The sequence below is a fragment of the Chelmon rostratus genome, chromosome 20, assembly GCF_017976325.1.
Source record: "Chelmon rostratus isolate fCheRos1 chromosome 20, fCheRos1.pri, whole genome shotgun sequence".
NCBI classification, from domain to species: domain Eukaryota; kingdom Metazoa; phylum Chordata; class Actinopteri; order Chaetodontiformes; family Chaetodontidae; genus Chelmon; species Chelmon rostratus.
This window is the reverse complement of record NC_055677.1, coordinates 1,654,565-1,669,563: the sequence shown is the minus strand read 5'-3', so window position 1 is coordinate 1,669,563 and position 14,999 is coordinate 1,654,565. Positions and strand designations below refer to the sequence as shown.

The following is a 14,999-nucleotide window of genomic DNA, read 5'->3' as shown; positions in this document are numbered from 1 at the left end:
ATGAAATTAATTTAATGACTCCTATTTCATTAATATCAGACAACCCCGATTCAAAAGGTCTGAACTGAGAGAGAGACCGTGAGAAACATCAATAAAACCAGAATCAATCATTTCCAATCAGCCTGTTTACCTGTGGAATGATCCAAACAGGTGTTTTTGGAGCGTCCCACATCTTTCCCAGTCTTTAGTTGCTGCTGTCACAACGTGTTTGAAACGTGTTGCTGCATCAGATTCAGATTCAGCTGATATTTACAGAAATCAATGAACTGATGAGCTCAGACAGTAAATATATTGACTTTGTGCTGTTTTCAGGTCAGTTTCTGTCAGAAAGGATCAGCATTCTGTTCATGTTTCACACAGCGTATCAACATTTTTGTTGTAATAATGACTAAAGATTGTATTGTTATAATTTTCTGGGTCATAGTTGTATCAAGTGGAGTTCAGCTGGCTGCAGTGAATGTTTTGGAACAAAGACTATAACTGAGCTGGTTGATGATGGAGATCCTCCACTGAACTGAACCTGCTGAGCTCTTCACTGGCAGAATGAACCTGGAGGCGTCCCAGGAGCTGACTGTGTCATGAGCTGCTGTCTGAGTCAATCAGGAGCTCCATACACAAAGACTGTGGCTGCTAATTCAGTCAAAATCACAGTGGAAACGTGTGCTGCTGTTTTCTCTGCATATGTTGCCTCTACAGTTACTGTTGTGAGAAACAAGTTCATTGGTTTGAACATTAAATATCTTGTCTTTGTATTTAATTTAATAAAATTAGAAAATAATTTGCAGATCACTGCATTCTGTTTTATTTACGTTTTAAAAAGTGTTCTGGCTTTTTTGAAATCAGGGTTAAACTCTTATAGTGTGAAGTTATGTGTGTAAAGTGTGTATCTTTAACACTGATGGCTTCAGCTTTACGTTTCTGAACAGTGTTGATAATCACATCTGGACTTACAGAGCCTTTCTACAGTTCCTCACAGCTGGAATCAGTCTCTGTCGTCCCTCCAGTGTTGTGTTGTACTTCTTCAGGTAAAACTCATCCAGAACCTCCTCTGACATCTGCAGCATGTAGGCCAGAGCTGAGCAGTGGATCTCAGAGAGTTTCTTCTCTGATCTGTTCTCTGACTTCAGGAACTCTTGGATCTCCTGATGTACTGAGGGGTCGTTCATCTCCATCAGACAGTGGAAGATGTTGATGCTTCTGTCAGGAGAGATATCATCACTGTTCATCTCCTTCAGGTTGTTGATGGCTCTTTGGATGATTTCTGACTTGTTTTTTCTTTGACCCAGCAGGCCTCCTAAGAGTCTCTGGTTGGACTTCAGAGAGAGGCCATGAAGGAAGCGAACAAACAGGTCCAGGTGGCCATTTTTACTTTCAAGAGATTTCTCCATGTTGCTCCTTAGAAAGACATCCAGGGATGGGTGGTGGCTATTAATGTTTCCAAAATATTTAATGTTCTCCAAAAAAGAACTTGGTTTTGAGTCGCTGGGTTTCCAGTCTTTTAGGAAACCCTCCAGTACCGCTGTGTTCCTGCTGGTGTAACAGTGGAACATGTAGACTGCAGCCAGAAACTCCTGAATGCTCAGATGAACAAAGCAGTAAACTGTTTTCTGGAAGATCACACACTCTCTTTTGAAGATCTCTGTACAAACTCCAGAGTAAACCAGGGCTTCAGTGACATCAAGACCACACTGCTCCAGGTCTTCTTGGTAGAACATGATGTTTCCTTTCTCCAGCTGTTCAAAGGCCAGCCTCCCCAGCTTCAGAAGAACTTCCCTGTCAGCCTTCATCAGCTCCTGTGGACTCGTCTCATGTTCCTCAACATACTTCTGCTTCTTCCTCTTTGTCTGAACCAGCAGGAAGTGGGAGTACATGTCAGTCAGGGTCTTGGGCAGCTCTCCTCTCTGGTCTGTAGTCAACATGTGGTCCAGAACTGTAGCAGTGATCCAGCAGAAGACTGGAATTTGACACATGATGTGGAGGCTCCTGGAGGTCTTGATGTGTGAGATGATTCTGCTGGACAGATCTTCATCACTGAATCTCCTCCTGAAGTACTCCTCCTTCTGGGCATCAGTGAAGCCTCGTACTTCTGTTACCCTGTCGACACATGTAGGAGGGATCTGATTGGCTGCCGCGGGTCTGGAAGTGATCCAGACGAGAGCCGAGGGAAGCAGATTCCCCTTGATGAGGTTTGTCAACAGCACGTTGACTGATGACTTCTGTGAGACATCAGACAAAACCTCGTTGTTGTGGAAATCCAGTGAAAGTCTGCTTTCATCCAGGCCGTCAAAGATGAACAAAAGCTTACAGACAGCGAGCTTCTCTGCTGTCACCTTCTGTAATGTTGGATGGAAAACACGGAGCAGCGTCAGAAGACTGTACTGCTCATCTTTGATCAAGTTCAGCTCCCTGAACGAAAGCAGAACCACCAGGCTGACGTCTTGGTTTTCCAAGCCCTCTGCCCAGTCCAGACTGAACTTCTGCACTGAGAAGGTTTTTCCAACGCCAGCGACGCCGTTCGTCAGAACGACTCTGATGTGTCTCTGCTGGTCAGGTGAGGCTTTAAAGATGTCCTGGCACTTGATTGGAGTCTCATGGAGGGTCTCCATCTTGGAGGTTGTCTCAAGCTGCCTCACCTCATGTTGGGTATTAACCTCTTCACTCTGTCCCTCTGTGATGTAGAGCTCAGTGTAGATCCTGTTGAGGAGGGTTCCACTTCCTGGTTCATCACTTCCTTCAGTCACACATTCACATCTCCTCCTCAGACTGATCTTATGTTCATCTAAAACCTCCTGAAGATCACCAGTCACTAAAAAAAAGAGAAAAATGAGACAAAACAAAGAAAATCTGACAAACTCTGCAAATAAATGTCATGAATTGTAGAAGGTCACAGTTTCAACATGTGTGGGTGGACAGTCTTACTTTGCACAGTGCAGGTCTGACTGGCTGTCTGCAGTCCAGCTCTCGTTCTGGATCTGTCTCCACACTGGGGACAGGAGGACTCTCCTGATGAAGCAGACTGGTCCCAGTATGAGGTGATGCACTGTCTGCAGAACCGGTGTCCACAGCTGGTAGAGACTGGATCCTTCAGGACGTCCTGACACAAAACACAGCAGGACGGCTGCTCCTCCACAGAAACATGACTCCTCTTCCTCTCTCTGAAAGACATTTCTTTATAACTAAACTCAATCACTGATGGTTGTTGAAAATGTGAAGATTTGTGCGATGCTGTGTTAGTTCACTTTAAACTGACATTAGAAGTGTCTCTTTCTCGTGCACTGATGACTTTTACACAAGTTCTGTCCATGGATGTTTGTTCCTGACCTTTAGGAACAATATCTGATGGAGAGAGTCTGAACTCAAAGGTTCACTTACTAATGATTCAAAGTGTTGATCACGGTGAGCAAAGCTCTTCTACAAATCACTTTTTATCACATGTTGTACAATTATGACTCAAAGTGATTCAACATGCATCTGGTCATAACAGCTGATCTGATGAAGAGTCAAACCAATAAATGATTCTCAGATCAAATATGAGAAAGTGAATTTCACATGTGAAGCAGATTCTTTCACATTCTGAATCGTTGCAAATGTTCACAGCAGCTTCAATGTGAGGGCAGAAATATATGAATGTTCCTGAGGTGTAAATGTTGAAATGAAGCTTCTCAACAGTTTTACTGCAGAAATAAAATAAGGTCGATCTGAGTTTGAAACACTTTCTGCACCAAAAGTTCTGCATCATGAATAGAAATCTAGATATTTTATCTTCATCCTCAATGCATCATCTCCCATCAGGTCAGTTTACAGTAAAAACAGAGTCTCACTTTGTGTCTGAGGGTCCAGGTTCATGGCTGAAGACTGGAGGATAATCTTTGGACCGGTCACTCTTCATAGACAGACAGCTGGATGCTGGAGACTCTGCTCTCTGTCTGCTGTACTGAACTCTGCAAACACCAACATGTTTTTATTTCTATCACATTCACATTAATGAAGCTCTAAAAACACAAACTGCTGCTCCTGTCCATAATGAGGACCTTTAAAAGTCTGCATTAGTCCTCTTAGATTAGATCAGAGCTTTTCTCTGTGACTGACAGCTGTCACACATTCTAAGATGAAGATGCCTCCAATGATTTCTCTTCATGTCACAAAACGTTTGTTAAATTTAAAAATACATTTTAGTGACATTTTTAATATAAAACCACAAAATGAAAACAATGAAAACAATGAAAACAGTGAAAACAATGAAAACATGGCGCTGACAGAAGTCACTGAAAGTGAGTCGTAGAAATGAGTTAATAGCAGTTCTCTCACTTTGTGTCTGAGGGTCCAGGTTCATGGCTGAAGTCTGGAGGACGTTCTTTGGACCGGTCACTCTTCATAGACAGACAGCTGGATGCTGAAGACTTAACTCTGTCCTCCTCTTCCTCCATCATCTTCTGATCTGAGGTCAGTCTGAGAGTAAAACAGTGACGCTGACGGTGAGCTCAGAACACAAGAATCAAGAAACAAGACTGAGAGAGCAGGAAGTAACACACACACACACACACACACACACAATCATGTTTCCATCATTTCTGGGGACATTAAAACGACTTATATTCATTTCCTGGAGACTAATCCTAACCATCACCATGACCACTGCTTGCCTAAACCTGAACTTGACCAAAGTCTTCACCCTAAAAGTTAATGATTTACATTACAGGGACTTCCGTTTTGTCCCCATAAGGACGGCGAGTCCCCACAATGTGATTAATACATGGTCATACATGGTCTCTCTCTCACACAGTCTAACATTTGTGTCCTCTACAGTCCACAGGAAGGAAACTGACTCACACTTTAACAGTAAAGTCATGAAACGTTGGATTAACACTCACCTGCTTCAGCTTCACTTCTCCTCCGTCTGCTCTGTTCACTCAACATGGAGTCTGAACTCTCTGACTTTAGTTTCTCTTTCAGGATTCCCTCCCTGTTCTCATGAGCCTGGGTCACATGATCAGTGTTGCTCCTCCCCTCATCATTTACAGGAAGTCACCAGGCAGCATCTGTGTGTGTGTATGTGTGTGTGTGTGTGTTGCTCACAGATCAGCTGTTTAACATGATGTGTTCATCAGTGTTTCTTTTGGCTCGAACAGACTGAATTAAAAAGGCTTTTCTGTCAAGATGTTGGTGCTTCAGCATTTAAATGATGGAAATAATCTGTTTTGTTGAAGTTACAACTAAACTGCATCAAAGCAAATGAACTGAATGTACTTTTAGACTGACAAGAAACACAAACACAGTTCATCTCAGCACAGGAGACACGTTTTTAATCAGTTTGCAGTTTTTGGGGATGATGTTATTGATTCTTTGGGACTAAATAATCTTTGTTCGTTTTTATTTTGTGCTAATTGTCGGCTGGAAGCTGGTTTTGGGTCAAAGTTTTCAAATCGTGCTTGCAGGATGTCAGTTTGTGAATGTTTGGAGAAAAAAAGAGAAGATTTGCTCATTTCTGGGCCAGAAGACTCAGATTTTTCTGACATTTTGCTGAAACTCTCCATCACATGTTGGATTTGTCAGTTTTATGAGACACTGTGTTTTCACACATGATGTGATTCAACATGTTTTTACTTGCATTTTGTTTTGTCTTCCCTCTTTCTACCATTCAAGCTGTGTCTCGTGTGCTGGACACGTTTGAGCGCTGAACACTGAAAATGTCATTTTTTCACGTCATGTATTTTTTAAATGGACTCACCTCTTCACACCTGTCTGGCCTCATTGACCCTTATATCTCATCGCATGCATCACGCTGTCAGAATACAGGGCTCCTGTCTGTGGTCGGACTTAAAAAGAAGCCACCTGGTCAAACAGCAGACCCAACAGGACACCGAGCTGCAGATGGTCACACTTCAAACACTTCAAACCTTCGGCGCGGCTTCGGAGTTTAATGGTTTCTTTTGTTGTCTGTTTTAAATTTTTCTTTATTATAGACAGGAGTCTGCACAGGGTGTTTTATTTTGAAAACCTCCGTTCCTGTGTCTGACATCCTGTCTGGCTCGTTCTGCTCTCTGCAGACTGACACGTCGTCCGTCACAGCATATGGGAGCATATTCTGTGCTGAGCAGAACGGAGACCTGATTCTGAAACGTAGACTGAACGCGCCTGATGGAGCTGTATGGATTGTCTACAATGGCAGCGATCAGATCCGTCGGACGCTTTGCGGACAGAACACGGAAGTTAGGGGTAGTGCTTAGGGGTGACGGATGATGTTTTGTTGAGTTGGAAACATTACAGTTGAAGTGCTGACACAATGCGACTGCTCTCATCGCTCCACACACAGTAGATTTATGCCCTTGAAGTGAATCACCAACCCTGTTTTGAAATGGGAGAAAATATCTGAGTGTCAGACACACTTATAGGGAGGGACTGTCAAAGGGGTGGAATCTATCACAGAGAACGCGTTGCCAGCCTGAAACAGCTGGTAAAATTTGCTCTTTCTTATCCTCCTCTCGAAACCATTCGCCATGCCAACCAGAACATATTTACATCTACTGAGGACTAGGTGAAAGATTTAAGTTGTAACTTATACTGATGTTGGAACTATTTTAACTGATGCAATCCTGAAAACATTATTAGTGTGTAAACTCCATCTTAAGATAGATGACTTTATTAATCCCCAGCTGGGGACATTTGGGTATTACAGCAGCAGGTAATAGCAGTTGGAAAAAATAGCAACAGAAAGAGAAATACAAAATACAAGCTGGCTATATATCAATCAATCAATCAATCAATCAAAATGTATTTATATAGCACTTTACAACACTCAAGGTGACCAAAGTGCTTTCTAGTTAAAAACAAACTGTAAAATTAGAAATGAAAACAGATTAAAAGAAAACAACAACAGAACACACACCAGGGAAATAACAAACAGATAAAATCTAATAAAATAAGATGATAAAATAAAATGTCACCACATTACTGTGTATTAAAAGCCAGTCTGAAAAGATGTGTTTTGAGCCGAGTTTTGAAGAGGCCAAAGTCTGTGATGGTGCGCATGTCAGGGGGCAGTTTGTTCCAGAGTCTGGGCCAAGCGACAGAAAAGGCTTGATCCACCTAGATTTGTGGACCTTAGCGCCCTGTTTGGGTTTCGGACAGAGAGAAGCTCTGTCAAATAAATAGGAGCTAGGCCGCTGAGGGCTTTAAAAACAAAAAGTACATTTTTTTAAATCTATGTCACTGTCATGCAGTCTGTGAGGGACTGAAGAGCAACACTTTTGGTTGGGAACACTGGTAAATACAGCTGGAGGTCATCAGCGTAGCAGTTAAATGCTAAATTATGTCTCGCTATAATTGACGCCCTGCGGCAACATATAAAGTGAAAAAAGCAAAGGTCCCAAAATAGAGCCCTGGGGAACTCCACAAAACAAAGAGGCAACAGAGGAGGACAGGTCACCAATCATGACAGAAAAAGTCCTGTTGTTTAGGTAAGAATCAAACCACTTGAGTGCAGTACCACGGATACCAACATAATTATTTAAGCGGGACAAGAGAATGGAATGGTCCACTGTATCAAATGCTGCCGTTAAGTCAAGCAGCACAAGGACAACAGGACGTTTGGCATCAACAAACACAGTTATGTCATTGTGTACTTTAAGCAGTGCAGACTCTGTGCTCTGCCGTGATCTGAACCCAGACTGGAATTTTTCCAGGATAAAATTATTTTCTAAAAATGCCTGCAACTGGACAAAAACAATTTTCTCAAGGACTTTTGAGATAAAAGGCACATTAGAAACAGGTCTAAAATGAGATAAAACATTAGCATCCAGATGTGTTTTTTTAAGAAGTGGTCTCACAACAGCATGTTTAAAAGAAGCCGGAACACATCCTGAGCTAAGGCAAGTGTTCATTAAAACCAAGAGGACAGGCCCAACAGTAGAGAACACCCTTTTTAAGCAATTTTGTTGGGAAAACATCCAAAGGGCAATTTGTTGTTTTCATGTGTTTCACTACATCAGCAAGTGATGAGAGGGAGATGGGCTCAAAGTGGTCAAACGCTGAGGAGTGTGGGGTTGTAGCAGACTGGTCTGGTCTGGTCTGATGCTGCCGCTGCTCAGCGCTCTCACAGACATCACTTTGTCAACGAAAAAGTGCAAGAAGTCCTCACATGTAGAAACAGTGGCGTCAGACAGAGGACGAGAGTGGGGGCTCACAACGGAATTAATGGTACTGAACAACACACGGGGGCAGTGTCTATTAGACGAGATAATGTCGAACGAGGACGTACGTGTAATGAGGAAAGAACAGCGGGGGGGGGGGGGGCTCAGTGAACGTGCTGTCGTCACCGGGTTAATCCACGTCTCCGTCAACAAGAGGAAATCCAGCACGTGTGTTGAGAAGCAATCGTTCAGGATAAAAGTTTCATTTGTCAAAGACCTCGTATTAATGAGGGGGACGCGCACTGGCGTGTGGTCGGTTCGCTTGGAACCACGAGCAACAGGACAGAGATTTTCCTGCAAGGAGCCTCGTCTGTAGATGCTGACCCGCCACGGGCGGCTGGGATGTGTGTAGCCGGCATCTGGAACAGCTGATCGGAGCCAGCTGACCTCCGAGGAGCACCGCACAATGAAGCCGTCAAATTCCCGGGGTAACCGCAGCAGGTGACGATGATCGTACTCCGAGGACTGTGCCAGGCAGACTCTCAGTCGAACAAGGACTCCGCTTCGTTTCCCCCGCTTTCTGTGACGACGTTTGCGGGGCGGAGGAACAGGAAGACGCCGCAGGTAGTGGGGCACAGACGCCAGGAACGGTGGGAGCGTCTTTGACTGTCCACTACAGTCGTAGAACGTAGACTTTATCGATCATACAGCAGCAACGGTGACACATTATTTACAAAAAGTGAAATTAAGAGCAGGAGCAACAAAACACAGAGCAGAGGTGGACGGCTCGCCATACACAAAGGCGCCATCTTTGTCAAATACATATATGTACATTTATACTAATGAGTATATAAAGTCCAGGTTCCAGGTGGAGGAGGTGTGTAAGTGAGGAGCAGAAGGAGTGGAGGAGTGTCTGCAGAGACTGTGTAGAAGGACAGAGCTGATGATACTCTGTCACATCCACAGCAACACACAGGGAGGATGCTGGACTGGACACTGTGTCTGACAGTGGAGCTGATCTCAGAGCAGTTCACACTGCAGCACTGACACTCATCTCCACTTGTTGTGGTTCCTCTGTCAGTCACTGCTGGATGAAGCTCTCCTCTCCACTCTACCTCCCAGTAACATGGCCCAGTCAGAGCCTCTCCACCCACAAGCTGCTGCTGCTGCTTCAACCTCTCTGGATCATCAGGACGCAGCCGATCGGCTCTCAGCCAATCACCTTTCTGATCGCTCACGCTCGATCACGATCACTTCCATCTGATGAGAGAAGAAGACAGACAACAGAAGTCATGAATCAGAGTTTACAGAGACTCCTTCATCAGCTGGCAGTCAGTGATGCAGCACATCCAGTATAAAGAGCAGCAGGGACTTCAGTCCTGTTCAGACCAGAAGTGGAGCGGCTGTGTAGCGTAGCCAGCTTCCTCTCAGCTCTCATGTTAACGTGTTGGAGTGAACACACTGAGCTGGAAGCTCACACACCTGCAGACACTTTGGCCATCAAGCCTGTTTACTCTGCACATGTCACTCAAGTACACAGTGGAAATAAAGTGCTGAGAGTCCCTGAACGCATCATCACTGCAGAGACACAGATATTCACTGTTCACTGGAATGATGCATTTACTGCTGTTAAGGTTCAAAGCTGCTAACAACCAGAGTCTCAGTCACATCTGAATATTTCATCTACTTTAGAAATATCACAGGACAAACATGTAAATATGGAGTCTGGTATAAAAATATTGGGACAAATGGACAGATGCATATATATACTGGTACAGCTGGTCTGACAGGGATCAGCTATATATGAACATGTTCCTCTCTGTGGAAATCTGATGAAGAGTATACAGACATGACCGTGACGTGTTTTAACGTCACTGTTTTCTGTTCTTGCTTTGTTTTAATGCTCACTTTTAATATTGTCGTTCTATTTTTTATTTTTCTTAATATTCCATCATTGTGTTTTATTTGAAAGCCCTTTGTGCTCGATGCTGGTCAAGTGCCGTGGAAATAAAATCCTGACAGTGAAGTATCAATGAATTATTAGCTGCCCCCGACTCTTCTCAGTTTATCACACTATACTTCAGCCACTCTACTAATAATATGAAGTTAATATTCAGCAGTTTTTAACGAGGCTAATCACACCCACTGTGAGGTTCTGCTGCAGAAGTTCTACATTTCATTCCATGTTTCACCCATTTTACACAAACAACACAGCGTTGTGTTTGATGGGTCGACGTTAGCCAAGTCAAAAAGTACTGTCAGCCAGTATTTAGCCGGTGTTCACTCACTTACAGACACTCATACGTTTTCATACACCGGCCACATGGTTACGAAATGTAATGATGGTTCTTTGAAATGAGAGCCAGAGATTTGCAGGCTTCAGTCACACTGATCTGAGAGCTGTGACAAACATTAACTGATCAATTCTTTAGTGCTGAAATGAGAGAACAAACAGTTTGAGATCAGATTTGATGGTACGACAGTTTGATGAAGGAGGACCTCTGTCTCTATACAGCTTGTGATGCTGTCAGCTGTAATCCAGCTTTATTTCCTGTAGACATGAACACAACAACAACAGTCGTCTGCACATCAACTCAAACACATGATCACAACAAGATTCTGACTCCTCTGATTGGCTGACTGTTCTCTCTCTGTGTGTTTCTGTCCAATCCTGAAGCCTGTCACCATTCTCCTCTCACAGCTTCACTGAGGAAAGCAGCTGCTGAGAAGGTTGGAGGTTTACAGGAAATACTGGATCTGTGCTTTGATACTAACTGTGTTTAGAACAAACCTGCTGAGACCAGCATGGACTGACTCCAACCCTCTACTGACCTCACGGTCCTCAGTCTACAGTCTGGACTCTCCACCAGATCAGACAGCAGCTTCACTCCTGAATCCTGCAGGTTGTTGTAGCTCAGGTCCAGTTCTGTCAGATGGGAGGGGTTGGACTTCAGAGCTGAGGCCAGAGAAGCACAGCTGATCTCTGACAAACTGCAGCCACTCAACCTGAATAAAGAATAAATGATGAAGATAAAAATCCATTTCTAATCCAATCAGATGTGTTCAGGTTGTAAATGTGCAGCTCAACATGACTCTGTCCTAATCAATGAGCTTTGCCCTAAAATCAGTCCAGTGACTTTGTCATTGTGTTATTGTGGATCATCATAATGTCAGATTCTACAGACATCATCCAAATGTCACCACAACATTCATACAGCTGTTCATGTCAACACAGATCAATAACATGCTGCTCATCTCACTCAAGGCCACATATTGATCCTTTAAACAGCTGTGTGTGTGTGTGTGTGTATGTATGTGTGTGTGTGTGTGTGTGTTACTCCATTTTCCTCTGTGTGTTTGTGTGTGCGCGTGTTCTTGTGTGTGTGTGTGTGTGTGTGTGTGTGTTGCTCTGTGTGAGTGTGTGTGAGAGTGTGTGTGTGTGTTCCTCTGTGTGTATGTGTGTGTGTTCTGAAGGATCAATATCAATCATCAGTCATTATTTGTGAAAACACATTAAAATCATCAGAAACTAAAGAAATATTTCCACTTCATCAAGGCAACTTGATCACTTGAAACAAATATTAGTTCAGAGGATCTTCTGGATCCAGATGTGAACATTTACCAAAAATCATCAACATTCATTGACTTGAACAACTAACAGTCAACATTTTCTACACTTTCTTTAAGAAGCACAAATCTTTGTGACTGAAGACTAAATTTACTTCAACAAACATGAAAATATCAACAAAAGCTCATTTAAAACGTGACTGATGGAAGTTGTGTCTGAACAGAAATGAGCTTCACTTGTTCATTAAACATATTTTCATTCTGTTTTTAAATGTCTCTTTTCATAGTTGATCTGTCACATGTTTTGCTTTCTCTGCAACACTCAGCTTTTATCTTGACCTGCGTTCTTTCAATTCATTTCCTGTTTCCTGTTTTTATTCTGTTTTCAATGTAAAACACTTTGAGCTGCATGTTTTGTACAAAAGGTCTTTTATCAATAAAGTTTATTATTATTATTAAAAATCGACAATAGTAACAGAGAGTCAGTGAACTGACCTCAGAGTCTTCAGTCTACAGTGTGGACTCTCCAGTCCAGCAGACAGCAGCTTCACTCCTGAATCCTGCAGGTTGTTTTCACTCAGGTCCAGTTCTGTCAGATGGGAGGGGTTGGACTTCAGAGCTGAGGCCAGAGAAGCACAGCTGATCTCTGACAACCTGCAGCTCCTCAACCTGAATAAAGAATAAATGATGAAGATAAAAATCCATTTCTAATCCAATCAGATGTGTTCAGGCTGTAAATGTGCAGCTCAACATGACTCTGTCCTAATCAATGAGCTTTGCCCTAAAATCAGTCCAGTGACTTTGTCATTGTGTTATTGTGGATCATCATAATGTCAGATTCTACAGACATCATCCAAATGTCACCACAACATTCATACAGCTGTTCATGTCAACACAGATCAATAACATGCTGCTCATCTCACTCAAGTCCACATATTGATCCTTTAAACAGCTGTGTGTGTGTGTGTGTGTGTGTGTGTGTGTGTGTGTGTGTGTGTGTGTGTTCTGAAGGATCAATATCTATCATCAGTCATTATTTGTGAAAACACATTAAAATCATCAGAAACTAAAGAAATATTTCCACTTCATCAAGTGAACTTGATCAATTGAAACAAATATTAGTTCAGAGGATCTTCTGGATCCAGATGTGAACATTTACCAAAAATCATCAACATTCATTGACTTGAACAACTAACAGTCAACATTTTCTACACTTTCTTTAAGAAGCACAAATCTTTGTGACTGAAGACTAAATTTACTTCAACAAACATGAAAATATCAACAAAAGCTCATTTAAAACGTGACTGATGGAAGTTGTGTCTGAACAGAAATGAGCTTCAGTTGTTCATTAAACATATTTTCATTCTGTTTTTAAATGTCTCTTTTCATAGTTGATCTGTCACATGTTTTGCTTTCTCTGCAACACTCAGCTTTTATCTTTACCTGCGTTCTTTCAATTCATTTTCTGTTTCCTGTTTTTATTCTGTTTTCAATGTAAAACACTTTGAGCTCCATGTTGTGTACAAAATGTGTTTAACCAAAAAAGTTTATTATTATTGTTAAAGATTGACAATAGTAACAGAGAGTCAGTGATCTGACCTCAGAGTCCTCAGTCTACAGTTTGGACTCTCCACCAGATCAGACAGCAGCTTCACTCCTGAATCCTGCACCTTGTTGTTGTAGCTCAGGTCCAGTTTTGTCAGATGGGAGGGGTTGGACTTCAGAGCTGAGGCCAGAGAAGCACAGCTGATCTCTGACAAACTGCAGCTCCTCAACCTGAATAAAGAATAAATGATGAAGATAAAAATCCATTTCTAATCCAATCAGATGTGTTCAGGTTGTAAATGTGCAGCTCAACATGACTCTGTCCTAATCAATGAGCTTTGCCCTAAAATCAGTCCAGTGACTTTGTCATTGTGTTATTGTGGATCATCATAATGTCAGATTCTACAGACATCATCCAAATGTCACCACAACATTCATACACCTGTTCATGTCAACACAGATCAATAACATGCTGCTCATCTCACTCAAGTCCACATATTGATCCTTTAAACAGCTGTGTGTGTGTGTGTGTGTGTGTGTGTGTGTGTGTGTTCCTGTGTGTGTGGGTGTGTGTGTGTGTTAAAGGATCAATATCAATCATCTGTCATTATTTGTGAAAACACATTAACCCTATAATGCCGTGGGTATCATATTTGATACATGCATTTCTGAAATGTTTTGCATTACCATATGTTAAAAACTTTGCTCAAAACGATCCAAACAAAAAAACATATTTGCATTTTTTTTTAATTGTTAAAGGGCCAAATAAAGTTTTCAAATTCAAAAAAATAGAATTTTCTGTTCATTATTTCTTGGGTCAGGCATTATTGGGTTAAAATCATCAGAAACTAAAGAAATATTTCCACTTCATCAAGTAAACTTGATCAATTGAAACAAATATTAGTTCAGAGGATCATCTGGATCCAGATGTGAACATTTACCAAAAATCATCAACATTCATTGACTTGAACAACTAACAGTCAACATTTTCTACACTTTCTTTAAGAAGCACAAATCTTTGTGACTGAAGACTAAATTTACTTCAACAAACATGAAAATATGAACAAAAGCTCATTTAAAACGTGACTGATGGAAGTTGTGTCTGAACAGAAATGAGCTTCACTTGTTCATTAAACATATTTTCATTCTGTTTTTAAATGTCTCTTTTCATAGTTGATCTGTCACATGTTTTGCTTTCTCTGCAACACTCAGCTTTTATCTTTACCTGCGTTCTTTCAATTCATTTTCTGTTTCCTGTTTTTATTCTGTTTTCAATGTAAAACACTTTCAGCTGCATGTTTTGTACAAAAGGTCTTTCATCAATAAAGTTTATTATTATTATTAAAGATCGACAATAGTAACAGAGAGTCAGTGAACTGACCTCAGAGTCTCCAGTCTACAGTGTGGACTCTCCAGTCCAGCAGACAGCAGCTTCACTCCTGAATCCTGCAGCTTGTTCTTACTCAGGTCCAGTTCTGTCAGATGGGAGGGGTTGGACTTCAGAGCTGAGGCCAGAGAAGCACAGTTGATCTCTGACAAACTGCAGTTCCTCAACCTGAATAAAGAATAAATGATGAAGATAAAAATCCATTTCTAATCCAATCAGATGTGTTCAGGTTGTAAATGTGCAGCTCAACATGACTCTGTCCTAATCAATGAGCTTTGCCCTAAAATCAGTCCAGTGACTTTGTCATTGTGTTATTGTGGATCATCATAATGTCAGATTCTACAGACATCATCCAAATGTCAAAGAAGAGC

At 41.9% G+C, this 14,999-nt stretch overlaps 2 protein-coding genes across 2 annotated transcripts; both read right to left on the bottom strand.

The window, feature by feature from the left end:
• Positions 1–947: 947 nt before the first annotated feature.
• LOC121623625 (protein NLRC3-like) lies at positions 948–4,961 on the bottom strand. Its single transcript, XM_041960974.1, has 5 exons — positions 4,872–4,961; positions 4,309–4,449; positions 3,822–3,941; positions 2,920–3,155; positions 948–2,806 (listed from the first exon to the last, which is right to left on the bottom strand). Exons 2-5 carry the CDS (start codon positions 4,428–4,430, stop codon positions 948–950), a joined length of 2,337 nt encoding a protein of 778 aa, XP_041816908.1. The 5' UTR covers positions 4,431–4,449; positions 4,872–4,961.
• A 2,136-nt stretch (positions 4,962–7,097) lies between these two features.
• On the bottom strand, positions 7,098–14,774 carry LOC121623664 (NACHT, LRR and PYD domains-containing protein 12-like; the record flags this gene model as incomplete). Its single annotated transcript, XM_041961029.1, has 5 exons — positions 7,098–9,389; positions 10,962–11,135; positions 12,192–12,365; positions 13,296–13,472; positions 14,623–14,774. Coding segments are annotated over 5 exons (687 nt in total), but the record flags the coding sequence as incomplete, so codon positions are not given.
• Between the last annotated feature and the right edge of the window lie 225 nt (positions 14,775–14,999).